At 53.8% G+C, this 20,375-nt stretch overlaps 2 protein-coding genes across 3 annotated transcripts; both read left to right on the forward strand.

The window, feature by feature from the left end:
* The first annotated feature begins 2,010 nt into the window (after positions 1 to 2,010).
* Positions 2,011 to 13,352, forward strand: CD22 (CD22 molecule). 2 transcript variants are annotated; one of them, XM_027078869.1, is made up of 14 exons: positions 2,011 to 2,215; positions 3,939 to 3,994; positions 4,249 to 4,623; positions 5,501 to 5,794; positions 6,877 to 7,143; positions 7,278 to 7,541; positions 8,568 to 8,825; positions 9,011 to 9,271; positions 9,354 to 9,617; positions 11,041 to 11,137; positions 11,292 to 11,367; positions 11,559 to 11,683; positions 12,081 to 12,165; positions 12,475 to 13,352. In XM_027078869.1, the coding sequence occupies exons 2-14, from the start codon at positions 3,961 to 3,963 to the stop codon at positions 12,604 to 12,606; spliced, it is 2,532 nt and encodes an 843-aa protein (XP_026934670.1). In that variant the 5' UTR covers positions 2,011 to 2,215; positions 3,939 to 3,960; the 3' UTR covers positions 12,607 to 13,352. The 2 variants fall into 2 exon arrangements, with proteins under 2 accessions (XP_026934670.1, XP_026934669.1); XM_027078868.1 differs by lacking the exon at positions 2,011 to 2,215 and adding an exon at positions 3,534 to 3,584.
* Positions 13,353 to 18,461: 5,109 nt separating this feature from the next.
* On the forward strand, positions 18,462 to 19,457 carry FFAR1 (free fatty acid receptor 1). Its single transcript, XM_027079039.1, has one exon. It carries the CDS (start codon positions 18,497 to 18,499, stop codon positions 19,397 to 19,399), a length of 903 nt encoding a protein of 300 aa, XP_026934840.1. The 5' UTR covers positions 18,462 to 18,496; the 3' UTR covers positions 19,400 to 19,457.
* Positions 19,458 to 20,375: the final 918 nt, after the last annotated feature.

Here is a 20,375-nt window from a genome sequence, read left to right on the forward strand (position 1 = left end):
TGGCGTCGGCGGCGTCCAAGGTCCGGCGGTACCGGAGCCCCTGCCTACCATACTGTCTTGATTACTGTAGCTTTGTAGTATAGTCTGAAGTCAGGGAGCCTGATTCCTCCAGCTCCGTTTTTCTTTCTCAAGATTGCTTTGGCTATTCGGGGTCTTTTGTGTTTCCATACAAATTGTGAAAGTTTTTGTTCTAGTTCTGTGAAAAATGCCAGTGGTAGTTTGATAGGGATTGCATTGAATCTGTAGATTGCTTTGGGTAGTATAGTCATTTTCACAATGTTGAGTCTTCCAATCCAAGAACATGGTATATCTCTCCATCTGTTTGTATCATCTTTAATTTCTTTCATCAGTGTCTTATAGTTTTCTGCATACAGGTCTTTTGTTTCCTTAGGTATGTTTATTCCTAGGTATTTTATTCTTTTTGTTGCAATGGTAAATGGGAGTGATTCCTTAATTTCTCTTTCAGAGTTTTCATCATTAGTATATAGGAGTGCAAGAGATTTCTGTGGATTAATTTTGTATCCTGCTACTTTACCAAATTCATTGATTAGCTCTAATAGTTTTCTGGTAGCATCTTTAGGATTCTCTATGTATAGTATCATGTCATCTGCAAACCGTGACAGATTTACTTCTCTTCTGATTTGGATTAGTTTTATTTCCTTTTCTTCTCTGATTGCTGTGGCTAAAACTTCCAAAACAATGTTGAATAAGAGTGGTGAGAGTGGGCAACCTTGTCTTGTTCCTGATCTTAGTGGAAATGGTTTCTGTTTTTCAGCATTGAGGACAATGTTGGCTGTGGGTTTGTCATATATGGCCTTTATTATGTTGAGATAAGTTCCCTCTATGCCTACTTTCTGGAGGGTTTTTCTCATAAATGGGTGTTGAATTTTGTCAAAAGCTTTTTCTGCATCTATTGAGATGATCATATGGTTTTTATTCTTCAAGTTGTTAATACGGTGTATCTCATTGATTGATTTGCATATATTGAAGAATCCTTGCATTCCTGGGATAAACCCCACTTGATCATGGTGTATGATCCTTTTAATGTGCTGTTGGATTCTGTTGCTAGTATTTTGTTGAGGATTTTTGCATCTATGTTCATCAGTGATATTGGCCTGTAGTTTTCTTTCTTTGTGACATCCTTGCCTGGTTTTGGTATAAGGGTGATGGTGGCTTTGTAGAATGAGTTTGGGAGTGTTCCTCCCTCTGCTATATTTTGGAAGAGTTTGAGAAGGATAGGTGTTAGCTCTTCTCTAAATGTTTGATGGAATTTGCCTGTGAAGCCATCTGGTCCTGGGCTTTTGTTTGTTGGAAGATTTTTAATCACAGTTTCAATTTCAGTGCTGGTGATTGGTCTGTTCATATTTTCTATTTCTCCCTGGTTCAGTCATGGAAGGTTGTGCTTTTCTAAGAATTTGTCCGTTTCTTCCAGGTTGTCCATTTTATTGGCATATAGTTGCTTGTAGTAATCTCTCATGATCCTTTGTATTTCTGCAGTGTCAGTTGTCACTTCTCCTTTTTCATTTCTAATTCTCTTGATCTGAGTCTTCTCCCTTTTTTTCTTGATGAGTCTGGCTAATGGTTTATCAATTTTGTTTATCTTCTCAAAGAACCAGCTTTTAGTTTTATTGATCTTTGCTATTGTTTCCTTCTTTTCTTTTTCATTTATTTCTGACCTGATCTTTATGATTTCTTTCCTTCTGCTAACTTTGGGGTTTTGTGTTCTTCTTTCTCTAATTGCTTTAGGTGTAAGGTTAGGTTGTTTATTTAAGATGTTTCTTCTTTCTTAAGGTAGGTTTGTATTGCTATAAACTTCCCTCTTAGAACTGCTTTTTCTGCATCCCATAGGTTTTGGGTCGTCGTGTTTTCATTGTCATTTGTTTCTAGGTATTTTTTAATTTCCTCTTTGATTTCTTCAGTGATCTCTTGGTTATTAAGTAATATTCTTTTGTATACATTTTCTTTATCCAGTCATCCATCAATGAACACTTAGGTTGCTTGCATGTTTGCAGGGAACATTGGGGTGCAGATATCTTTTCCAGTTAGCGTTTTATTTCCTTCAGATAAATACCCAGAAGTGGCTTTGCTGCCAAAGAGAGATGGGGGGTGTGGCCAAGAAGAGTGAAAATCAGTCACTGGCGACTTTGCTGTGCTTCCCCTTTCACTCTTAGATGCTGCCAGGGTCCCTGAAGACAGAAGACACATGAGGAAACAGGTAAAAACTATTTTGTTCTCTTTTGCATTCGACAAGCAAGTAGGGAGCCGCTGCCATGTGCCAGGCACAATTCTAGGGGCTGGGAGCACAGTGGGACTCCCCTCCTTTTCTCTTGCCTGTGTGACAACAGGTAGTAATCCCCAGTCTTTGAGCATCTCCCTTGCCAGGCCTGGCAATTCTTCTGAGAGCAGGAGGCATCACTGGGTGCCCAGGAGGGAAGAATGGACTCAAGGAGGCCAGCTCTGAGGTTCTGCAAGGCTCTAAATAGGCTCGTGTTGAGCAGACCACGGGTCCAGAGCCTTTGTGCCCAATGCCGACTGTTCCCAGCGTTCCATGCCCCATCCTGCCTCAGCTGCCTTCCAAGCGCAGGCCTGGGGCCCACTTCTTGTGCTCCAGAGACTACCTGGAGCTCCGTGGGGTAAGCATGCAGCCCTGCTCTGAGAAGCACCCCTCTTCCACTGGTCTTGGCATTCTCCAGCTGGTCCCCAATGAGGGTGTGACTGGTGGCTGCTGGCAGAGGGGGTACCCTGGCCCAGCTACTGGAGGCTAGTCTTTGCCACGGGGAATGGAATCTTGCCCTGGCCATAGCCCTTGTGGAGACCCAGAGGGAGCCCAAAGTGCATCCCTCAGAACACTGACCCTGCAGCCCTCATGGAAAACGTAGAATTGTTCCCACGGCTAAAGAAGTATGTGTCGTGTACCCTACTCCAGCCCCCATGCTGGGAGATGCATGATGCCCATACAGCTGGTTAAAGGGTTCGAAAAGGCCTGCACTAAAGATTCCTATTTCACTTTCTAAAATCCAGCTTCTCTCAAACAGATGTGACCTCGAGGACTTTTTTCTCTGTAACACTATTAGCACCTGCAGGGCTCTATGAGCTCTGTGTGGAGAGCCTGCCCTCATCTATGCCCAGGCCAGTCCAGCACGGCCGCCATGCCTGGGGACAGACCCCCTTCCTACTTTCAGCCAGCGGCCTAGCTTTCCCCACACCGGTCCTGGACACCCAACGGTCCTGTAGCATAAGCCGCGCAGCCAGAGGAGATGCACAGCCAGCCGGAGGGGCTTGGGGAGGGGACGCCGATGTGTGGGAACTGTTGGCTGGGCAGGCGGGACAGACGTAGGTCTGTGCTGAGACAGGAGACACACTCTGTTGGCACGTCCTGCTGACTCCCCAGGGACACGCATTCAGGGCACAACCATGTAAATTGGGACTTAAATTTAACTCTATGTAAATGTAACTCTATGTAAAAGTCCAGTGAGGTGGCGGTCCAGCTCACCACACGTGCACCCACACGTAGAGATGGACAGTGGCTGCACATCGGCAGCCCTTGGACTACCTCTAGCCCACCCTTCACTAGTTGACCCAAGGTAAGCTCCAGGTCACCTAGGGCCTGGCATTCGAGGTGCTCAGTAGTTTGGTGCCACTCAAAGCCTGAGAGCTGGGCAGCAAGTTTATACAGTTTTGGATGGATGGATGGAAGAAAGGAAGGAGTGCTGGGAAGAGAGAGGCTAGCCTTACATGGTTCTCAGGCTGATGGGAGAGGCACAGCATATCCAGAAAAAGACCCTGTGAGCTTCCAGAATTCCATATCCTGCCATGCAACCAGACACGGTCTTCTCAGAATCAGGGAGAAAGGATTGGAGCTCAGTGGGTGAGCAAGAAAAGCTGTCTGGAAGATGTAAGTGACCAGATGGCTTAAAGACAAACTCTTCCTGGCCCAGGCTCCCGCCTAGACACAGCACCATGCATCTCCTCGGTCCCTTGCTTCTGCTTCTCGGTAAGGATGGTGGCCTGGGCAGATACTTGGGTCTGGGACGACTGTGGGAGCTGGAGGAGGAGGAGGAAAGATGGGGACAGAGAAGAGTAAATGTGGGGCAGGGTGGGGACAGTCAGTGTATATGTGTGTGCGTGTGTATACGTCTCTCTTTGTGTATCTGCCTCCCCCGCACCCCCCGCCTCTTCAGAGGAAATTCTTTAGAATGCGCTCATCGTCCTTCAGTAATGCTTTCTGTTCGCTCTGGTGGGTTCCAGAATACTTGGCTTTCTCTGACTCAGCCCCGTGGAAGTTTGAACATCCCAAGATCCTCTACGCCTGGGATGGAGCCTGCGTCTGGATTCCCTGCCACTACCGTATCCTAAACAAGCACTTGCTAGATAACCTGACCGTGTACCACAATTATAAGTACGACAGCTCCACCAAGAGCTACAATGGGACCATCCTCTATAAGAACCTAAAAAGCAGGGAGTTTCCTCCTCGTCAGGGAAGGGTACAATTCCTGGGAAACGACAGATACGACTGCACCCTCCTCATCAATCCCGTGAAAGTCAATGACAGCGGTCAGCTGGGGCTGAGGATGACGTCTGGGGAGAACAAATGGATGGAGGCCATCGGCCTCAACATCTCTGGTAAGGCCCTGAGGATGGGTTCCTTCGTCTCGGCAATGAGGAAGGTGGGAAGCACCCGACTCCCGGGACAGCTCACAAACCAGGTCGCCTGCAGAGGCCAGACAGGGATGCCAGTGAGCGACCGGGGTGCCACAGGACAGTGGCGCCCGTGGCAGACTGGAGCCTAGGGGCACTCATCCCTCCTTGAGCATCTCCCCTGACTTTTCCAGAGATGGAAATCTGAATTTTCAAGTGAAATCTCCCAATGTATTAATGTGGGAGGATCCATTCTAATTAGGCCTTCGTGGCTACATGACACACCGATAGGGTGTGAACCAGACACAGGTCTGGGGCCTCCCCCGGAGGGAGTGTGCTCGCTCCATTCCACGCCCTGTTTATTCGGTGGGTTGTTCTAAGCAGGCCTGTGTTTGGGGTGAGAGATGCAGCTTCAGACGCTGCAATCTGAGGGCGGCCCAGCCTCGGGGAGAGCAGGGACTGGCTGCACACAGGCCTCTGCGCTAAAGGAATCCCCTCCAGGAGTGCTCTGTGGGAGGTCTCCGATACTGAGGCCTTTGAGCCGGGTTTGTCCTCCAAGCTAAGCGTGTTGAACTAAACGCGTCAAATCCGCTGAGGAGTGCCGGGGGAGTGGTCTGGAAAACATTTAGAAAGCAGACACCAGGGGGTGTGAACGAAGTAACTATAAAACATAAAACACCGTTTCTAAGGAGGATCAACTTTCACAAGACCTTTCAGAGGGGGTTTGGGCCGAGCAGAGAAAGGCAGGCCCGGAGGGAGGTGGACAGGACCGGCCGGGGCTTCCTGATGGGTTCTCTGCGGCAGGGCATCTAAAGCTGGTCCAGGTTCCCAGGCCTCCAGCGTGGCCCCTGCTCTCTTGCAGAGACGGCTCCTCCACCCCACATTGAGCTCCCTCCAGACATCCAGGAGCTCCGCGACGTCACTGTCACCTGCTCGCTGAATTTCGCCTGCTTTGAGTACCAGGTTCATCTGCAGTGGTCCCTGGAGGAGCATGCGGTCAGCTCCACCTCCCTGTCCACCAAGACTGTCTCCACCCAGAGCACTCTCACGTTCCAGCCGCAGTGGACTCACCACGGCAAGAACCTGACCTGCCAGCTCTGGGACCCCACGGAACAGCAGTTACTCTCTGAGGAAACGGTGTGGCTGGACGTGAAGCGTGAGTCTCCCCAGTGCTTCTGTGGGAGGGCCGAGGGTCCTGTCACCCCTTCACCCCCGCAGAGGGTAACAGGAGCCCACACAGAGGGGAGCGTGATGGGTCTGTGGGCACCCGCTGTTGGGAATGGTCCAGGCAGAGCCGCGACCCCTCCTCCACCCTTCCCATCATCAGCTCTGGTGTTTCAGGGGACACCTGATTCAGAATAAAAGAATCTATCCTCAAACCATGACCTGATTTGGGGATCACTTGGTTAAGGTTTTTTGGTTCCCCTGGGGGGCGGGATGAAGAATTTTTTCACATCATTGTTTTGTGCCTCATTCATTCAATAAATATTTGTTGTGAACCTACTAGGCTGCTGGGGATAGAGCAGTGAGCAAAGTTCTTGCCCACGTGGAACTAGCATTGAAGTCAGGGAGACGAAGAGTAGATAGGTGAAAAGGGAACTAGAGAACATATGTGTAGGTGGTGCTAAGTGTATCACACAAAGATAAAGCAGGGCTAGGACAGAGGGAGTGAGGGATGGAGGCTGAACTTGAGCTGAGACTTGGGTGAAGGGAGGGCCTGAGGCAGGCATATCTCCGTGAGAAGAGCGTTCCAGGGAGAAGAAAGAGCAAGTCCGAGGCCTTGAGGTAGGAACTTGGTGTGTCTGCCTCAGAGCAAGGAGCCGGCAAGCTTGGTACTACATCCAAGGGGCCCAGTGGTAGGAAAGGAAGGCCGAGAGGGACCGGGACGCTAGATCTCGTGGGCTGCAGCGAGCGTTTCTGGATTGTTCTCTAAGCGTGGAATCCACTGAACGGTTTCAAGCAGGAGAGTCGTGAGGTCTGATGGACAGTCCTGGGAATGCTGCTGGCTGCTGGTGGAGACCAGACCTTTGGGGTCTGGGGTGTGGGGAGCAGAGAACCGAGTTGGGAGGCTGTGACGGTCAGTCACCTGTTGACAAGGGTGACAGTGAGTGGCCACGCACCCTTGCCCGCTCTGTCTAGGCCGCTGCTTTATCAGAATAAAAGGCCTGCAACTTGTCAGCCCGTCACACCCTCTGAGAATCCCCATCCCCTCCCTCACTGTTCCCTCCGCTTCTCCAGACGCGCCGAAGTTGAAGATCCAGGTCAGTCCCAGAGAAGCCACTGTGACAGAGGGAGAGTCTGTGACCATGACGTGCCAGGTTGTCAGCAGCAACCCACGGCACCAGAATGTGGCCTGGCTCAGGGACGGGGTCCTGCTGGTGGGGGAGGAGACGCCCACGCTCACTCTGCCCGAGGTGACCAGGAGGATGAGTGGGCAGTACCAGTGCAAGGCCCACAACGATGTGGGCTCCGAAGAGTCGGAAGCAGTGGACCTCCAAGTGCACTGTGAGCCTCCTGGGAGCTGGGGAAGGGCCAGGCCGGGGGTCAGCAGGGGCACCTTCCAGGCCCATGGGAGGGGAGCCCCGGAGGCCTCTGCTCACCACCACCCCCAGCCTCCCAGCCTCGGCCTCTTCTTCCAGATGCTCCGGAACCTTCCAGGGTTCAGATCGTCTCCTCGCCAACGAAGGAAGGAAATAAAGTAGAGCTGACGTGTATATCACTGGCCAATCCTCCTCCAACGAATTACACCTGGTACTACAATGGGCTAGAAATGCCTGGAAAGACGGACAGGACCTTCCAGATCCCAGAGGTCCTCCTCAGGCACGCTGGGGAGTACTCCTGCTTGGCGGAAAATGATCTTGGTCCTGGACAAGTTGGCCAGGAAGCTGACTTGGAAGTCCAGTGTGAGTAGCCGCAGAGCTGCTGGAGGGAGGAGATGGCTCTGGGGGCAGGAGGAGGGTAGACGTGCCCGCGAAGGGACAGCAAGCGGAAACCAGGGGCTCCCGGCAGATAAGCTTCTTGGGGCAATTGTTGTGTTCACAGTTGTGTCCTTAGCACCAGACAGGGCCTGGCTCGTGGGAGGTGCTCAGTAGATGCTTGTTGACTTGAATGAGTGGCAAGATGCCAGGGTCCCCCGAGGGACGCAGTGGCTGAGTCCCTGAAGGGGTCTTGAAATTTTCGAGGAGGACTGGGGCAAAATGCTTCTTCACCTCTTGGTTGCCAGACCCTGTTTAACACAGTGAGTCTTGGCACTGAGGGGAGCCCCGGACAAAGAGAATCCCTAGGTTTGATCCTTGGACACTGGGATGTCATAGTCGGGGCCAGATACTGTGATGTGGACGCCCAAATCCTGAAATCTAGACACCGGATATGTGGTAACAGCAGCAGCAGGAGCAGCACGTGTTGCGTGTTTACCACACGCCACAGGGCTCTAACAGCATCCTCTTACTCCATCCTGCAGTGATTCCACGAGGTTAGCTACTCACAGGACCCCATTTGACAGATGAGTCAACTGAGGCCTGCAGCCCACGGTCACACAACGCCAAGGGGCAGGATCCGGCACTCTGGATCCAGAACTCTGCTTTTCTTCTTCTTTTTTAAGTTAACGCCCTTACTGTAGTCACCCGGCTCCGTGCCCCAGACCCGTGCAGAGACCCACAGAGAGGGGCCCCTCCCTTGCACAGCACCACACGTACCCCGCCCAGAGCTGTGCTCTTAACCACTGCACCATCCTGTCTCAAACCACAGCCAGGCCAAATGGCCAGGGCAGGGTTTCTGTTCTCAGAGGCAAGAGGGAAGCACAAGCCCTCCCTCCGCTAATAGAGGAACTGCGTGAATGCAGGGCACAGGAAGGGGGAAGAGGGAGCAGGAAGGAACAGGTCTTATGGGCTTCTGACTTTTCTTGACCCACCTCTCTGGTTTTCTTCCAGATCCCCCCAAGGAGGTAATCACAGTGATTCAAAGCCCCACACCGATTCGAGAAGGAGACAGTGTGATCCTGTCCTGTACCTACAATTCCAGTAATCCCAGAGTTACCCGATATGAATGGGATCACCTAGGCTTCCAGGACCAGCTATCACCCGCTGGGCTGACGATTCAAAAAGTTGCCTGGGACACAGGGCCAGTCAAGTGCGCAGCCTGTAACCAGTGGTGTTTGTGGTCTCCCCCTGTCGACCTGGATGTCCAGTGTGAGTGCCCTGGGCCGGGGGAGCTAGGGGGTGGCCCAGCTGGGGTGCGGGGCTCTAAGGGCGAGGAGACCGAAGAGAGAATTGAGGGATGAGAGTCAGGCCTCAGGGCCAAGGGGAGAGGAATTCTCGGGAACAGGAAGAGGGGAAGAGACCCAAGAGATCAGCCTGAGGTCCTTGCTCTCCAGATGCCCCCAAAGATGTCAGTGTCCAGGTCACTCCCCACAGTGAGATTCAGTCTGGGCGCCCGGTCCTCCTCCAATGTGACTTCTTAAGCAGCCGCCCCACGGATGTCCGCTTCTTCTGGAAGAAAAATGGAATCTTTCTGGAGGAAGGAAAGAAACTGAGCTTTGACGCCATCTCTCCAGAAGATGCTGGAACTTACCACTGCTTGGTCAACAATTCCATAGGACAGACCTCGTCTAAGGCCTGGGCTCTCCAAGTGCTGTGTGAGTGGCTGGAGCCAGAGGCTGGGCGCAGAGACGGGCAGGTGACTGGCTACCCGGATCCTGACTTTGCTTCTACTTACAGATGCACCCAGGAGCCTGCATGTGTCCATCAGCCCGAAAGACGGAGTGGTGGAGGGGAAGAAAGTGGTCCTGACGTGCGAGAGCGACGCCAACCCTCCCACCTCCCGCTACGCATGGTTTGACTGGAATAACCAAGACCTCCGCCATTACGATCAGACGCTGAGATTGGACCCTGTGACGCTGCAGCACTCAGGCGCCTATTGGTGCCAGGGGACCAACAGGCTGGGCCGGGGCCAGTCGCCGCCCACCACCCTCACCGTCTACTGTAAGGGCCCTTCTCCGGCCCTGGCCACTCCTGCGGCGTGCGTTCCGGACCTCCTCCCCGCTCCTGCACGGAGGGCGGGGAGTGGGCAGTCTGTGCGCTCAGAGGCGCCCCTTCTCCACACACAGCCCTGTCTTCCCTCCTCCCCGATCAGTCTCTCGCCAGCCACCCCGGGAGGATTCAGGCTGCCCCTACCTTCCAGACATCCTGAGCTCCTCCTGGCTCCCTCTCTCTGCCTCTCTCTCTCTGCCTCCCCCTTGATAGGCTGCTTGTTTCTACCTTTTGAGATTGTAGTGGTTTTGGTTTTTCTTTAAAAGACAATACAAGTACATGGTAAAAACAGCATGAAAGGGTAAATAGTGGAAGGACAGATACGTCTCCTTTCTTGCTCCCCGAGAACTCTACCCCCTCCCTCCCTTGAGGCTTTCACCGTTGGCAGCTGGATATGGCCCCTCACAGAGATTTTTCTATACGTGCACCACAGGCCTATAGAGATTTATGTCCATACACCCTTCTTTGTTACTCAGACGGCGGGAGAGCTCACACGTTGCCCTGAACTTCCCTTTCTTCCATGTAATAACAGCACTTGGAGACTGTTCTCTATCTGTGCATATACAGGGTGTCTGAAGAGTCTGGAAAAACACAGGGGAAAATATTTAATTTATTTATTGTGCTTTTTTCAGGTTAATGATTGGAGCCATGGCTTTAAACTTAGAGGATTGGCACTGGCAAAGCTGGTGCTAAAGGGAGCCAGCCTGAGGGTGTCATTTGGAAAAGTTACACATTGTATAAAAACATATACAATGTGTATATTGTATATACAATATACACATTGTATATGTATATTGTATATTGTATATACAATCTACACATTGTATATCTCCCCAGGGAGTCCCCTGGGTCTCCCCTCTGCAGGGACCCTGGAGACCTGACTCTTGCTGAGGGTGCACTGTGGTCCCGGGTACGGATGTCGAATAACCATGTGCCCACTGCCCTCCTCAAGGCTGGTGCAGTCTCCTGCTCTGGGCACACCTGCGAAGAGAATTGCAGGCTAGATTCCTACGGGAACTGGCTGGCTCAAAGGACAAGTGATTTTAAGCATGGCCAAGCTGCCCTCTGGAGAGGCGGCACCATTTATGAGGGTTACGTGCTCTGTGTGTGCCCGAGGCTGTCACACAGCAGGAGCTCCTCTTGAAAAAGAGCTGCCCTTCCCTCCTAATGAGACGTCCAGAGGGCAGGGCTGGCTTCTCCCTCTTTCTCTGCACCACACTCCCTGGGCAAGGAGGAGATGTCGCACAGGCCGGAAGGACCGTGGCTGTGCAGAGAGGAGCCGAGGATACCTCCCAGGCAAAGGTCACAGGGCAGAGCTGGCCTGCTACCCGACTGAGGCAGTGTCGTCAACTGACGTACCTCCTTTCTCTATCAGATAGCTCAGCCTCCATCATCAGGCGAGTGGCCTTGGGAGTGGGGTTCTGTCTGGCCATCTTCCTCCTGGCAATCTGGGGAGTCAAGCTTCAGCGGAGGTGAGTTCCTCCCACTGCCCACCACCTTTGCTCCCCCTCCGCCCAACCCAGGGAACGACCCCGGTTACTCAGTCCTGCAGCCCCCGGCATGCCGAGTCCACAGGGTCCTCTTCCCAGGCCCTTCGTCCTCCCTGAGCAGGTCTTTATTTCTCAGCTGGAAGAGGATTCAGAGACAGCAGAGGCTTCAGGAAAGTTCCAGTGGACAGAACTTCTTTGTGAGGAATGTAAAGGTAGGATGGGAGAAAGATGAAATGCAGGGCAGAGCTTCGAGTCAAGAAAGAAACAAAGTGGAAAATCAACTATGTGTCAAATAAAAAAAAAAAAAAGAAACAAAGTGGAGAGGGGTGATAAAGAGTAGAGAGGCAGGGGAGCTAGGGTGGGGAGAGGAGTGGTAAGGGCCGAAACCTTGTCCTCCTCTCAGGCTCGAAGGATCCCCCAAGCTGAAGGCCCCCACTCCCTGGGGTGCTACCATCCGGTGATGGAAGACGCCGTCAGCTACGCTGCCTTGCGCTTTCCTCTTGGCGAGACGGATGTACCGAGACCTGGGTACTGAGGGCACCAGGGGGGTGACACCTGCACCCTGGGAGGGATGCGGGGGGCAGAGCTCGTGTCTCGCCTGCCCTGTGTGTGCCAGGCCCGTGCTTCTTCTCCTCATTCCTGCTCTGTAACAACCCCCCTGGTAACGGTCTCGGGAATTGGATCTGTTCCTACAAACCAGGAGCAGGCACGGCCAGAGTCGGTCTCTGTCACCAAGGTTGGGACTTTGCGATACATACACACATACGTTCGCTCATCTGACACATCAGCCCCTGCTGTGTGCACTAGGCATGATACAAGGGGCTGAGAGGCTGGGGGTGCTCTTAGGGTCTAGGGGAGTTGGAAGAAGGAGCAGATTTCATGCAAAAGCCTTCATTTGTGGTCATCTCTCTGCCTTCCCTCTCAGAGATGCAGGGACCTCAGAGACGCGGGGACTTTCCTCAGACAGGGACGACACGGTCACTTACTCTGTGGTGCAGAAGCGTCACGTGGTAAGAGGGCAGGGCTATGGAAGGTGGGGAAGTGACGGGACCTGGCCTCGGCTGTGAGTCCCAGAGCCTGGGTGGGCTTGGTGCTGGCAGAGGCTGGAAAGTGGGGAGGGCTGCCCAGACCCTGGTGAGGTCAGACCCAGGGCAGGCACCTCCCAGTCTGAGGCCGGCTGCAGCCAGTTTCCAGACAAGAGGACTCCTGCTCGTGCTCTTGGACCCCCAGGCGGAGCGGAGGAGAGAAGGGACAGGGAAAGCGGGCTGCGGGAGGCTGGTGAGCGTGAGGCCACGCTCACCACCATGTGGCTTTCTCAGGGCGACTATGAGAACGTGACTCCAGAGGTCCTAGAAGACGAGGGGATACATTACTCGGAGATGGTCCATTTTGGGTTTGGGGAGCGGCCGCTGGCCCAGGAAGGAGTGGAATACGTGACCCTCAAGCAATGATGGGCCAAACCAGCTGAGGTGGAGGTGCCAGGGGCCGCAGGGGCAAGAGTGGTCCTGGAACTTTCTCAGCCTCTGCTGTTCAGCTGTGAAATCACACACACACACACACGCACGCACACGCACGCATGCACACATATGCATGCACGCACACACGCACACACGAGCACGCACACACGGTCACAGTTACTGCAACCCCAGTTGGTGCAGAGAACTTTGTACATGGTCCAGAGACAGTCTTCCTTCTTAGCACTGGTAACCCCGACCCTCCAAAGGGTCTGTCCCTGGTCCTTTCCCACTCCCCTTCTCACCCAGAAATTCATCTAAATACCTATCCTGAGCTGTACAAATCCCCCTGCCCCTTCCCAGCCGCCTGCCACCACCTACCCACTCCCAAACCCCACTCTGCAGCTGGCTGTGTCCCTGCGGGGATCAGCTGGTCATTATTTTTATTGTTCTCTCTCCCCATCCCTTTGACACCTCACCCCTGCTCTGATAACTCCACTCACTAATCTTATGAGTAATTTTTGACCCCAGGGCAAAGCCCAGGGAAAGAGGACCAAAAATGAGGTAGAGGCCCTGCCCTGGGCTGGTTTCTTCTCTAAGAGGCCTTCCACGGGGAGGATTACGCTGCTGCGGCTCCTTTCCTCAAGGGTCTCATGGTCTGAGACATACACTGATGTGGACAAACGTGTAACAGACACAGAGCTACACAATAAACATGGCTCAGATGCCACGTCAAAGAGCCAGTGAATGATTTCCAGTCTGCAGAGTCTGAGCGGGGACAGGGAGATGGGGCAGGCATCCTGGGGCTTGGGGAGAGGGGAAAGGTGACTTCACGAGCAAATCACCAGATCGGAGGGTCCATCGTCTTGTTGCCAAGAGTCCGCTGGTGTCACAGACAGAGTCTGAGTCCCGATTCTTCTGCTTAACCAGCCGAGTGATCTGGGGCAAAGCTCCCCGGCTTCTCTGAGCTTCCGTCTCTTCGTCTGTAACATGAAGATGCAGGCGGTTCGAGATAGGAAGTGAGGTACAACCTTATGTCATGTTATAAGATTAACGCAACAGCCAAAAGCCCCTAGAAACCACATTCCCATCTGATTTGCATCTCTTGAAGACCATAAAAAGGGGAAGCCGAAGCATTACTCACAGCAATTCTCAAAAGTGACCCTGCCGCGTCGTTTCACAACCCACAGCTGCCTGCCTTCTCGAAGGCCAGCTGCCTTGAGGAACCTCTCAGCTTTTCTACCTCTCCCCGTGACCCCCACTAGCTCTCTAGTATGTTCCCTGGCCGACTTGCCAGGGAGGCCCTTCCGGCTTCTCCTCCGCTTCTCCGTCTGTTCTCTCTCCACCTGGTCTCCTGCTTCTCCCAAGGGGCCAAGGCCCATTCCCCTTCAGGGCAGGAACCTGTGGTTAATCATTCATCAAGATGACAGTCAGGGCTTCCCTGGTGGCGCAGCGGTTGAGAGTCCGCCTGCCGGTGCAGGGGACACGGATTCGTGCCCCGGTCCGGAAGGATCCCACATGCCGCAGAGCGGCTGGGCCCGTGAGCCATGGCCGCTGCGCCTGCGCGTCCGGAGCCTGTGCTCCGCAACGGGAGAGGCCGCAGCCGGGAGAGGCCCGCGTACCGCAAAAAAAAAAAAAAAAAAGATGACAGTCAAATTCCTGGCCTGTGGTGGGCGCTCTGAAGGCACCGCCTTCCTTGGCTGCCCTACTTTCCCGTCTGCTCGATCCAGATGCTCTCTGAGAGGTTGTCCTTGGGATGCCCAAGGAGTGGGGCACTGATTTCCCCATGAACCTACTTTGTCCCTGGTTTGACGTCTTTTTTTTTTTTTTTTTCTGGCCGCGCCACGTGACTTGCAGGATCTTAGTGCCCTGACCAGGGATTCCCCCCAGGCCCCGACAGTGGAAGTCCTAACCACTGGACCGCCAGGGAACTCCCTGGTTTGAACTGTCGTGAGCACCTTCCACGTTTGTGGAGAAAGGGAAGGCTTCGAGAACTGTCGAAATGAGAGGGCAAGGGTCTGGGGACCAGTATCATTCAACCATTTATCCAGCAAACACCTACTGAACACCTCCCACTGCATCCACCACAGAGCCAGTTGTGGGGGTACAAAAAAGATACAACATGGTCCTAATCTCGGGGGTCTCTAGTCTAGGTGTCCAGAGGGTTTTAGGAGCTGAAGGACCTAAAGGCAGCCGCCAGCCTGATGAGGCCTGGCGTGGGCTCCCTGGCAACCAGCGGATGACTTCCCATCCTGGACCTGAGCCTGACTGCTGACATCAACCTACTTCATGACCAATTGCCCGAGAGATGTGGCTGTCATCAGGCCCTGCTGAGGTGTGCACAGCAGGTGACTGGGCAGCGCTGGGGCTAGAACACAGGCAGCCCCCGACCCAGCCCCAGACCTCACCGTCCTCTTGGAGCCTAGACAATTGACCATTCGTCTGACTTGCTGAGTCCCTGCTAGGTATGCAACAAGCAGCGGACAAAGCACACAGAAAGCGTTGCCTTCACTGATCAACCTTCTAGTGGAGGAGCCGGCAAATCTGACGTGGCCGAGTCGTGGGTGCTTGGAGGAAACCACAATGCAAGATGAAAGCAGAGAGGCTGGAGCAGGGGAGGGGCCCGTTTGGATGCAGGGATCAAGGGAGGTCCTCTGAGGAGGGGACACCTGAATTGCCAGGTGGGAGGGCCAAACAGAGAAGAGCTTGAAGACGCGCTGTCTCCCTTTATAAATTTATTTATTTATTTTTGGCTGCGTTGGGTCTTTGTTGCTGTGCGCAGGCTTTCTCTAGTTGGGGCTACTCTTCATTGTGGTGCACGGTCTTCCCATTGCGGTGGCTTCTCTAGTTGTGGAGCACGGGCTTTAGGCGCGCAGGCTTCAGTAGTTGTGGCTCGCGGGCTTAGCTGCTCTGCGGCATGTGGGATCTTCCAAGACCAGGGCTCGAACCCGTGTCCCCTGCACTGGCAGGCGGAGTCTTAACCACTGCACCACCAGGGATGCCCCCTGCTGTCTCCCTTTGCACCCAGCTTTGCTCATCTACCAAATGCTTGTCACGAGAGGTGAAATGGCACTCCTGTTGACTTTTCCTCAGTTCTGTCAGTTTCTCAGTGCTTCCCAAAGACAAAATACGAAACAACAGGTTGCAAGTTCTTCTACAATTCCCAGGGAGGTGCTGGACGACACATGTAGGACTTAGAAGGGGGGTGACCAAGAATCAGTTTGGTTTGTGAGGTTTGAAAAGGAAATGAGATCATTTCTTTGGAGGGAGCCGTGGATATGCTGAGACTCTCAGGCTGCCTGCTCTGGAAGCCTGGTGGGAAGCACTTCCAGGGAACCACTCAGAGAAGCTTATTCTGGGTGACTTGGATTTGGGGGAGGACATAGGGGCCTGGTGACTGACACACACACCCAAGAAAGCTGTAGTCCAGAGAGACCATACTGTCAGCCTGAGGCAGGAGAGAGACAGACAGATAGAGAGACACGTGCACAGTCAGAGACAGAAAGAGAATCACAGAGACAGCTTAGGGCTGCTTTAAATCTCAGGAGGTCTCCTTAGAAGGGCAGGATGACCCCAACAGGGAGGTGAACGACCAAGTTCTCAGGGCCTGAGAGGAATGTTAAGCGACCAGCTGGAGGAACGCGCTACCCAACGTCCCTACAGGTGCCCCAGGGAGGAGTCCCTCTTGACATCCGTGCAGCCCAGAGAGAGGCAGGGTGGAGACCACAGCCCGGGTACTTCAGTGCCACCGAACTCGACTTTGCTTGTTCCAGGTCTCTCCTTCTCTCCCTCCTGCCAACACAGGGAGGGTCATAAACCACTGTCATCAGGTCAGAGGGGAAAGGAGAGGGAGGATGGAGGAGCCCAAGGCCTGTGCAGGTGGGGGGAGAGTAGAAGCTCTAACTGGGAATGATGATCTCATTGTCCCACATAGTAAATGCCAAGTGGAGATGGTATGGGTGACTAGAGGGACTTATTATCTGGGAGTGAGCCTGGGCCTGCCCACAAGCTCGTCCAGGAGTAGAGAAGACTAAACCCCCAGAGCCGGTTTGAACGGGCTGGCAGGGGTGGGGATGGAATAAAGTTGTGTTCTGGTTGTACCACCAACCCTGCTTTTTAGAGGTGCTGATAATTCCAAAATATACACGCACCCCAATGTTCACTGCAGCTCTATTTACAATAGCCAGGACATGGAAGCAACCTAAATGTCCATCAACAGAGGAATGGATAAAGAAGATGTGGTACATATATACACTATGGAATATTACTCAGCCATAAGAAGGAACGAAATTGTTCCATTTGCAGAGACGTGGATGGACCTAGAGACTGTCATACAGAGTGAAGTAAGGCAGACAGAGAAAAACAAATATCGTATATTAACACATATATGTGGAATCTAGAAAAATGGTACAGATGAACCTATTTGCAAAGCAGAAATAGAGACACAGACGTAGAGAACACATGTATGGACACCAAGGGGAGAAAGGGGCAGCGGGATGAACTGGGAGATTGGGATTGACGTATATACACTGCTATGTATAAAATAGATAACTAATGAGAACCTACTGTATAGCACAGGGAACGCTACTCAATGCTCTGTGGTGACCTAAATGGGAAGGAAATCCAAAAAGGAGGGGATATATGTATATGTATAGCTGATTCACTTTGCCATACAGCAGAAACTAAGACAACATTGTAAAGCAACTATCTTCAATAAAAATTAAAAAAAAAAAAGGTGCTGGCTACGCACTCTTCACTCCCCCCAGGAAAAGCCCACATTTCTAACCTCTCCCCTTCCTGTGTTTGCATCATCTTGGACCCTCACCTCCTTCTGAGATGCCCCATTAGCTGCTCATCCAGGCTGTGAGTGCCTCAGGCTAATGGCCCTGCCTCCCCGCCCTTCTCTCCCTTCCGGCTCACTGCCCATCCTGGCCACCCTCCCTCAGGGGACTCCTGAGCCTCAGAGACACCTGGCAGCACCAAGAGGTGAGTCCCTCTTTCTGTGGCTTCTCTCCCCACCACAATTTTTCCCCAGATCCCCAGAAGCCTCCGCTTAGGGGGAACCCCTGAAGCTGGCTAAAGTCATTCCCTGTGACACCAGTGGGACCTGGCTTATCCCTGGACTCTCCCCGGGAGACCTCCTTCTCCTGCCCTTTGCTACAACCTACAAGCCCGACTTCCCCTCGGCTAGGCGTTGCCACCAGCCCCGCACTGCCTGCTGTAGGGGAACAGCTCCTTCTCTTTCCAGGGAACTGGGGAAGGGGTGTGAACACAGGAATCTAGCTTCCTTTCCTGAGAAAAATACGTACTGTCGGGATCAACTCTGTTCATTTTCTTCTTTTTTTTTAAAGATGTTTTTGATGTGGACCATTTTTAAAGTCTTTATTGAATTTGTTACAATATTGCTTCAGTTTTATGTTTTGGCTTTTTGGCCACGAGGCATGTGGGATCTTAGCTGCCCAACCGGGGATCGAACCCTCAGCCCCTGCATTGGAAGGCGAAGTCTTAACCACTGGGCCGCCGGGGAAGTCCTTCAACTCTGCTCTGAATTCTCTCCACTGCTTGTCTCCCCAGAGTCTCAGAAAGCAAGAGGCCTTCCCTCTTCTGGGACCTGCACGCCTGTGCTCCATCTCCTCCCGTTACACCACGATCGCTCGCTTCATTTTAAGGGGGCACATGGTGGAGAGAAAACAGAGAACTGACGGCTAGTGGTCCTCGCTTCTAATCCAGGCCACCTCCCCCTACCGGCGTCTGTCTCCCCAGCTATCCCACTAGATGGCTTCTCGCACCCTGAGCAAGTGCTGAAACCAGTCTGTGACTCTGGGAGCCCCCTTTCCGGGCCCTGAGATCTGGGGCCAGGGAGCCAGTGGTGCGCACGAGGGGCCCCATGCACCTGCCCCCGCAGCTCTCCTTCGCCCTCTATATGGCCGCCTTCGCGCTGGGCTTCCCGCTCAACGCCCTGGCCATCGCAGGCGCCGTGTCCCACGCCCGGCTGCGCCTCACCCCCAGCCTGGTCTATGCCCTCCACCTGGGCTGCTCCGACCTCCTGCTGGCGACGTCTCTGCCCCTGAAGGCGGCGGAGGCCCTGGCTGGGGGAGCCTGGCCCCTGCCGGCCTCACTCTGTCCTGCCTTCGCCCTGGTCCACTTCGCTCCGCTCTACGCGGGCGCAGGCTTCCTGGCCGCCCTGAGCGTCGGCCGCTACCTGGGAGCCGCGTTCCCCTTGGGCTACCAAGCTGCCCGGAGGCCGCGCTATTCCTGGGGCGTGTGTGTGGCCATATGGGCCCTTGTCCTCTGTCACCTGGGGCTGGTCTTTGGGTTGGAGGCTCCGGGAGGCTGGCTGGACAATACCACCAGCTCCCTGGGCATCAGCACACCAGTGAACGGCTCTCCAGTCTGCCTGGAGGCCTGGGACCCGGCCTTGGCGGGTCCCGCCCGCTTCAGCCTCTCTCTGCTGCTCTTCTTTCTGCCCCTGGTCATCACGGCCTTCTGCTACGTGGGCTGCCTCCGGGCACTGGCCCGCTCAGGCCTGAGCCACAGACGGAAGCTCAAGGCGGCCTGGGTGGCCGGTGGGGCTCTGCTCACGCTGCTGCTCTGCTTGGGACCCTACAATGCCTCCAACGTGGCTGGCTTCCTGCACCCCAGCATCGGAGGCTGCTGGCGGAAGCTGGGGCTCATTACAGGTGCGTGGAGCGCGGTGCTCAACCCACTGGTGACCGGCTACTTGGGAGGGGTCGCTGGCCGGGGGACAACACGTGGGGCAAAAACAAACGGGGGGCCGTCCCAGAAGTAGTCAGCACTGCATGGGGGAGGGGCAGGGAGCAGGAGAGCCAGACTGCTTCTCCAGGCGCCTGGCGAGGGCTGCTCCAAAGGAACTGCAGGGCGGTTTTGCCTGGGGGGCATCCCCGGAGCCACTTATGGGAAGAACTGAGCCTGGCGGAAGATGGCATCCCAGGTGGAGAAAGAATGGAGGCCTGGAGCTGGGTCACAGGAGGAAGGTAAGCTGCCTCGGCACACGTCTGCGCGATTTCCCACCTCTGTCCGTTCCTTTTCTGCGTCCTGACTGGCCTGACTGCCAGTGTGCCCTGTGGGGAAGGAGGGAGGGAGGTCTGCTTCTAAGCCAGAGGAACTGCCGCCACTCTGATGGTCTACTTTGGGAGCTGTTACTCCAAAATCATTTCCTAGGAAAGACCATTTTGAATTTCTGAATAAGAGGCCGGAGGCAAGGTAATGACACTGTTATACCATGTGACACCCACAAGGGGGCAGCATTAGAACTGTGAACAGGACGCTGGTAGGAAAAGATGCCGGGGGAAGGGAAAACACCAGCAATACCAGAAATATACGTGACAGTCACCATGCCAAGTGCGTTACAAGTGTTGTCTCGTTTCATCCTCCCACGTTCCTTTGATTTAGCCATGCGGCTGCTGTACCGATGAGCAGACTGCTCACTGCAAGAGGGTGTCAGGCAGAGGCGCAAACACCGACTAGATTCTACCCTGTGCTTTGCTCACCAAGCCATGGGCCTGGCCTGGGGCTGCTTCCAGCCAGGGGAAGCAGCAACTTATTCTAATTTGAACAAAGGCACTCCTCAAGCAGTGCACCCTGGTGCTGGGCTGTGCTCACCTGCAGGGTGTACCTTTTCCTAATTTGCACTAAGGTGCTGCATGAGTTAGCTGTGGTCATCTTCATTTTACGGGGGTTTAGAAATTTACCCGACACCCTACAGCAAAGAAGGGGGGGGGACATAGGATGTGATCCTTCCAGGA

Source organism: Aethalodelphis obliquidens, unplaced genomic scaffold (assembly GCF_003676395.1).
Source record: "Aethalodelphis obliquidens isolate GAN/ISIS:26980383/991018 unplaced genomic scaffold, ASM367639v1 scaffold43, whole genome shotgun sequence".
Taxonomy (NCBI): Eukaryota; Metazoa; Chordata; class Mammalia; order Artiodactyla; family Delphinidae; genus Aethalodelphis; species Aethalodelphis obliquidens.

What these genes read in the sequence shown, in the direction of transcription:
- FFAR1 (XM_027079039.1), top strand. Translation starts at nt 18,497, where the DNA reads ATGCACCTGCCCCCGCAGCTCTCCTTCGCCCTCTATATGGCCGCCTTC.
- CD22 (XM_027078869.1), top strand. Translation starts at nt 3,961, where the DNA reads ATGCATCTCCTCGGTCCCTTGCTTCTGCTTCTCG. An exon ending in CTGGGCTCTCCAAGTGCTGT is followed by an intron (nt 9,272 to 9,353) that starts GTGAGTGGCTGG and finishes TTCTACTTACAG; the next exon opens with ATGCACCCAGGAGCCTGCAT. An exon ending in TGGTGCAGAAGCGTCACGTG is followed by an intron (nt 12,166 to 12,474) that starts GTAAGAGGGCAG and finishes TGGCTTTCTCAG; the next exon opens with GGCGACTATGAGAACGTGAC.